Source organism: Pongo abelii, chromosome 9 (assembly GCF_028885655.2).
Source record: "Pongo abelii isolate AG06213 chromosome 9, NHGRI_mPonAbe1-v2.0_pri, whole genome shotgun sequence".
Classification (NCBI taxonomy): Eukaryota; Metazoa; Chordata; class Mammalia; order Primates; family Hominidae; genus Pongo; species Pongo abelii.
In genome coordinates, this window is record NC_071994.2 from 71,173,681 (window position 1) to 71,180,551 (window position 6,871).

The 6,871-nt window shown below is 45.7% G+C and overlaps 1 protein-coding gene across 1 annotated transcript; it reads right to left on the reverse strand.

Annotated features, from left to right (window-relative positions):
- Positions 1-58: 58 nt before the first annotated feature.
- Positions 59-5,825, reverse strand: C9H11orf42 (chromosome 9 C11orf42 homolog). Its single transcript, XM_002822101.5, has 3 exons — positions 5,655-5,825; positions 546-1,344; positions 59-282 (listed from the first exon to the last, which is right to left on the reverse strand). Exons 1-3 carry the CDS (start codon positions 5,724-5,726, stop codon positions 152-154), a joined length of 1,002 nt encoding a protein of 333 aa, XP_002822147.2. The 5' UTR covers positions 5,727-5,825; the 3' UTR covers positions 59-151.
- Between the last annotated feature and the right edge of the window lie 1,046 nt (positions 5,826-6,871).

Below are 6,871 nucleotides of genomic sequence, written 5' to 3' on the forward strand. Positions count from 1 at the left end.
GGTGAAGGGACTCTTCCCTCTTTGGATCCCAGAAGGAATAAGCAGCATGGGCCCAGGATGGTTTGGGGGAGCAGCAGCTGATGTTTATTAGAGACCAGTACCCCTATGCCAGATCTTGGGGGCTTTGCCCCCGGAATCTTTTGCTTCAGCTTCAGTTGTCGCTGTCGAACTCCGAGGATAGACCCTGCAGCAGGGGCAGGGACATGGAGTGCCCGTCGGGGTCCCTGGGGCCCCCACCCTGGGCTCCTGGTGGAGGGCTGCGGGGGCTGAAGAGCCAGTTCTCTGCCAGGGTTGGGGATAGTCACAGCTTGACTCATGGCTGGTCTTTCCCCCCCCTAGCTTTTCCCTCTGGTCCTCTGTGCCATCCCAATCCCCTTACTAGGGCCTCCTCATTCCATCTCACCCTCCCCGGGCTCCCTCATTCCATCTCTTTCACCAGAGCCCTGTGCTGAGTAATGGATTCCCCACATACTTAATTCTCATGCCTTCTCCCTCCTTCACTTTGTCCCTCCCATCCATCTCATCATCATTTCCCCTAGTAGTACCTGACAGTATCTGGGGCCCCCTCCGGAAGGGGTTTCGGCCCTTGTAGGAGAATCTGGTGGGTTTGCCCTCTGGCCCTTCCTGGGGAGGTGGCGTAGGTGGGGCTGGGACAGGTGGGGGCACATCAGCAGCTTCAGTTGTATCAGCAGGTGCTGATGTGGGGGCCAGAGGTGGCATGATGCTGAGGTTAGGTCTGACCCAGTTGGCCCCATGGGGCAATGGGTCTTTAGTCAGAGGCTTCTGTGGTCCCAGCACGCCCTTAGACTGCAGTGAAAACTTGAGGCAGGAGAAGGCAACAGGTAATGACCGAAGTAGCCGGAGGAGCTGGGGCTCACGGGCTGTAGACATCAGCCCCAGCTGCAGCCAGGAACAAGAGAAGACCTGGTAGATGACATAGACGCTGTGGGTGCTTCGGAGCCAGGGAAGAGTCTGCTGTAGGCTCACCTGCCCTGGTGGCAGCAACAGGAAGGCAACCTTCTTGCGCAGGCCACCCATATGTAGGCGGATCTTGCAGGGCTGTCCATCCAACATTCGCATCTCTTCATAGGCTATCTCTGCTCGGCCATTTGGTGAGTATTCCCGAGTGCAGTGGGCGAAGGCACCCTCAGATCCTGCCTGCTCCAGGAGGCTTGGTAGTGGCCCCACTGGTTTCAGTGCCCTCCGGCCCTGCCGACCTGGCAAAGCCAGGCGGGTATGGGCTGGGCGGGACTGTTTTACCAGCACACCCAGTAGGTCATAGCAGGCTGCATCTGACAGGAAAGGTACTGCTACTGCGTTGGGCCCAAAGTGCTCCTCGATGACCTGCAGGTGGCCAGTTTATAGGTCAGGGACTTAGGGTCAGAAGTTAACTGGTTGCCTACTTTAAATTGACCCCCAGGTTCACTGTTCAGTTACATCTCTATAATGTGTTCAGATTTATGCTTTCTGCCTATCTCCCAGCTCTCCTGCAGCAACACCTTGAATGTTTGTGTGTCAAACTATCTAGGTACTGGGAAAACATAAAAGAATGAGACTTTGTCTTTGTCCTAATATAGTTTAGTCTACTGGAGAACACAAAAATGTAAACAGTCTGCTATGTAAAATATTAATAGAGAGCAAGGTGTGAAGGAGACAAGAAGTGCTTGAACAGTCTTTACCTTTCATAGAAAGAGGATCAAGGGAGGTTTCTAGGTGGTGATACTTGAGTTTTGAAGGAATTATCTAGGTAGGAGAATGGTCAATTCAGGCATAAGAGTCAGTCGGTGAAAAAACTTGAATTTACAAACCAAGGGGGGCACATTTAGGAACACATAATTTTATATTGCTTGTATGTATGGTATGGGGAGGGAAAGGCACACAGGAACTAGATTATGAAAGGCTTGTGTGTATATCAAGTGAGTTTTGTCCTGAAGGCAGTGGGAAGCCGCTTGAAGGGCTCTGGGTAGGAGGAACAGGATCAGGTGTTTCTGAAAGCTAATTTTTATTTTATTTTTTTTGAGTTGAGTCTCCTTCGTTGCCTAGGCTGGAGTACAGTGGTGCGATCTCGGCTCACTGAAACCTCTGCCTCCTGGGTTCAAGTGATTGTCCTGGCTCAGCCTCCCAAGTAGCTGGAACTACAGGCACCCACCACCACACCTGGCCAGTTCTTTGTATTTTCAGTAGAGATGGGGTTTCACTCTGTTGCCCAGGCTGGTTTTGAACTCCTGAGCTCAGGCAGTCCGCCTGCCTTGGCCTCCCAAAGTGTTGAGATTACAGACGTGAGCCACCGCGCCTGGCCAGAAAGCTAATTTTTAATACGAAGGCATAAAATTAGGGGCGATAGATCAGCTAAGAGTATTGCAGTGCTCCAGGCAAGGCATAATAAGGTCCTGAACTAAAATAGTGGGGGAAGATATTAGAGATATTTAGGTTATAGAATTAGTAGAACTTGGTCACTTAGGAGGCAGGGAAAAAAGAATCCTCGGCCGTGCACGCTGGCTTATGCCTATAATCCCAGCACTTTGGGAGGCCGAGACGGGTGGATCACCTGAGGTCAGGAGTTGGAGACCATCCTGACCAACATGGTGAAACCCTGTCTCTACTAAAACTAGAAAAATTAGCAGGGTGTGGTGGCACACGCCTGTAATCCCACTTACTCATGATACTGAGGCAGAAGAATTGCTTGAACCTGGGAAGTAGAGGTTGCAGTGAGCCGAGATGGCACCACTGCACTCAACAGTCTCAAGAAAAAGAGAAAAGAATCTTTAAGGATTCTTCTTAGGTGACTGGTTACATGGGTGATGTCTTTAATCAATAGTAGGTTACACAGAAATAGATTTGGAATGTCCACTCTTATACCATATCTCTTACCTCATAGTATATACCTTCTACCCTAGCTGCAAGGGGTAGTTCTTGTAGGGAATTTGAGGCCTCATCTTTATAATGTTAGTTACAGTATACTTTCAGGGATTTTAGTTAATCTTGTGTGTGTGTGTGTGGTTTTTTTTTTTTGTTTGTTTGTTTGTTTGTTTCGTCATGGCCTTTTTGGGGTTGGTAACCCTGGAAAGTTTATTTCATGACTAATTGGGAAACCTATAAGAGCCTCTCTAGTAATTGTACTTAAGTACGGTTTCAACCCATTCAGGATTTTGTGGCTGACGTTTCTGGTTCTCTGCTCTACTAGGGAGCAAGGGCACACAGAATTTCCTCTTTGGGCATCTCTTATATTTGAGCCCAGTGCTTACAGTGCTGTACTCTACTCTCTACCTCTAGGCCCAAATTTCGCACATCTGTGCCCCTACTGATGGCATTGCCCTCTTTATTGGCCTTCTGGTAGAATTCACCAGTGGCTCCTTAAGGCTGATCTGCTTTTTCTACAAAGCTGTTTTGGAAGTACTGCCTCCTAGCATAAGAGGAAGGTAGCTAACTATGGAGTTGCATCTGCACCTTGGATAAGCTGAGGTAGCTTGTAGACTACTGTCTTGTCACCTGGCTGAAGGAATGTTCTTCTGTGGTCTGCAAAAATGTGGTTCTTTTGTGGTCTGGCTGAAGGAATGTTCAGCCTGAAGGAATGTTCAGCCAGAAGGAATGTTCTTTTGTGGTTCTTTTGTGGTCTGGCTGAAGGAATGTTCTGATGTTCTTTTGTGGTCTGCATGGGACAGTTTCCCATCATTCCTTCTCCTTTCCTTCACTGGAAAACACTTCCTTTTGGGTGCGGCTCTGAGAAGGACCAGTTGCGTTTCCAGAGGAGAGAGCAGAACACTGGTGGGTTGACATTTTTGGATGCAATGCTTTGCCCCATGACCATGAAATCAGAGGCACCAAGCATGACATCAGAATCTCACACTAACTGCTCCTTTGGTGTCAAGGATCCTGCACAAATAAGACAAATGAGGGTGTCTCTAGAAGAGGCCCCTCTGATAGGAGTGTGACATTTAAAATACCTGGTGCTTATTATCCAAGTTTCTGCTAAAAGGGTGAATCTCTGGTTTAGCTGGAGGCTCTTTATTCCCCATATGCTCTTCCTATATGCTGACAGGCATTAAGTTGCCTAATTCTAACCCTCTTTAACCTTGACAGCCCCAGTGGTTATCCTAAAATAGGAAAAATAAGGAGCTCGGTTCTTTGTTAGGGAGACTGTGTTCTTGGTAGAATCACTATATAAGACTACTATGTGCTCCTACTGAACTTCTGCTTCTGGATAGAAATTATGTGGACCTTAGGCCCACAAATTTAGGTTTTCCAGGGGCATCCCAGGAAAGCGATGGTGGAATATTGTTTTCCTAGATATCTCTTGGTTGCTTCGAATTCTGAATGTGGAGCTCTTGAGCCACATTCTGTTTAGCCAAATGTTTTTACCATATGTTCAGTAAACTGTCAGTGGTTTTGGACACAGGAAACCAGGTCACTTAAAGGTGACCTAATCCTTGAATTTGCCCCGTAATGCCAGTGATTTATCCTGCATATCTCTACCCCGATTTTCCTGAAAATTTTCAATTTAAATAGGATAGTGAGTTTTTCTGATACTCAGAGATGGCATAGATTTCTAATAGTGGGAGACTGTGTTTATTTTCAGTCTAATTCTGCTTGATCTAGTCCAGGACCAACCTTCTACACTGCTGAAACCAGTTGCTCTAATACTTGGGAAGACCTTGAGCTCTCCTGTTTTTGCTTCCCTGGGAAGCTGGCCTTTGTGGTAAGCAGCTACCCTATTTGGAATGGAAGCAGCATGCCATTAAATCTTCTTTGAGTGTGGTAGGCACTGCTTTAAGATTTTTTTTTTTTAAGCCTGGTAGGCTGACTTCTATGAATGTTTTAAATTCACCTTCCTTCAAATCACATAGAATCTGATTCTAAATTCTCTAATCTGAAATTTCCAGTCTGCAGCTGAAAAGTGATTTGGTAGGATTTGTTGGATATCTGCAACTCAGATACAGCTGAGATTGTCCTGCTCCTTAAAATATACAAATTTGCCTCAAAATCCAAATTTCTTATTTTGTGGAAGTTAAGGTGGAGGAGATCTGTGAAAGAGTTTCAGATAAAGTTCAGATTCTATAAGAAGCTGGTTCTATAGGAAGTCCAGGTTCTAAGACTATCCCCTATATCTCTTTGGCTTTATTTTTACCACTGCTTCTTTGAACTCTGCTCTAGAAGATTATTAGGAGTTCTCAAATATGAGTTGTTCTTTTTCCTCTCCTTGTTTTTACAAATACTCTACATTTAATTACTATTAAATTACTATACACTCACCACCCCCATGCTCATTAGTTCAGGTATTTATTAAGCACTTTTTATTTGTGAGGTTCTCCTCTCCTCTTTGTGTGAATAACTCCTGCTTGCCTAGCTAGAATGTCACTCTTTCCAGGAAGCCTTCCTGATCTCCTGTCTCACCCCTGACTTAGCGTGTCTCCTCTTTGCTCATAATTCCCTATACATTGCTTTTCAGTGAACCTTTTTTACTGTTTTTGCGGTTGTCATTAAATGGGGCAGTTCGTGCCAATAACTTTACTGCAGTGCCTGGCACATATGGAAGCAGTGAGTAAATGTTGGTTATTATTGTTTTCAGGCTTCCCACTCCTTCCTACTCACAAGCTGCTCAGACCCATGCAGGTCACACTTCGTTACTTCCTCTTTAGCCTCCTTACTTTACCTACCTTATCCTTGATGAGGGTCCAGGTGGCATCAGCTTCATCCAGTGTCAGCAGGTTGGGGGTACCCACCAACATGGTGGGGTATGGGAGGGATTGGGCAGGGCAGTGGCTGCTGCAGGAACTCCAGGCGGCCCAGGGAGGTGAGACCTGAGGTCTTGGGCCCTAAGCCACTGCATGACATCATAGAGGTCCTGCTAGATAATTGTGCCTTGGATAGGGGGAGGAAAGTGACTTTCCTAGCTTCATTGCAGTCTGTAATTCTTACTCTTGAGTCACCTATCCATCCTGCATTAGGGGAAGAAAATGCAGGTGTCTGTTAGGGTGTGTTTGTATATGTGTATGTGTGTGTGTAGTTCTTGGTCTGAGTTCTTTAAGGAAACATGATCAGGCCTCTCCTCCCTTCAGCAGCATCTCTGAAGCAATTTACTATCTTAGCTGCAGATGCTTCTCTGAGAGGTTGGATTGGGGTCCTAAAGGACATGGGAGAAATACAGTTACGAGCCACATAACAGTGTTTTGGAAAATGATATGTGACTGACAGTGGTCTGACACCATAAGAGTATAATGCCATGTTTTTACTTTACCTTTTCTATGTTTAGGTATGTTTTGATACACAAATACCATTGTGTTACAATTTCTTATAGTATTCACTACAGTAACATGCTGTACAGATTTGTAGCCCAAGAGCAATAGGCTATACCTTAGAGCCTAGCTGTGTAGTAGGCTATACCATCTACGTTTGTGTAAGTACACTCTATGATGTTTGTGCAATGATAAAATTGCCTAAGGATGCATTTCTCAGAACATACCCTGTTGTTAAGCAATGCATGACTATATAGATCAGGGCTTATACTGAGAACCAAGCAGTGGTTCCCAGCCTTGGCTGCACTTTGGAATTGCCTGGGAGCTTAAAAATTACTGTTGCCTGGATCAATTACTGGTGCCAGAGATTCTGATTTAATTGATCTGGGGTGTGCCTGGGCATCACAATTTCTGAAAGCTCTTCAGGCAATTTTAATGCATAACTTAGGTTGAAAACCATTATTAATGGGTGGGTTGCAATTGCAATGAAAACCAGGTGTGTGTAGGAGGTTGCTGTGCTGAGCAGTGTGACAATGTGGAGGGTAAGAATATAATTGGGATAATGTTGCCTTAGTAACGAAAGAATTTTCAGGAAGCCAGAATTACCCAGGTAAATTTGAGGAAAAATTTCTTCCTGC

Coding starts and splice junctions, on each gene's coding strand:
- C9H11orf42 (XM_002822101.5), bottom strand. CDS start 5,726: ATGTTGGTGGGTACCCCCAACCTGCTGACACTGGATGAAGCTGATGCC. Junction 1,345..5,654: donor GGACCCTCATCAAGGATAAG/GTAGGTAAAGTA, acceptor GGCCACCTGCAG/GTCATCGAGGAGCACTTTGG. Junction 283..545: donor GGGGCCCCAGATACTGTCAG/GTACTACTAGGG, acceptor CAACCCTGGCAG/AGAACTGGCTCTTCAGCCCC.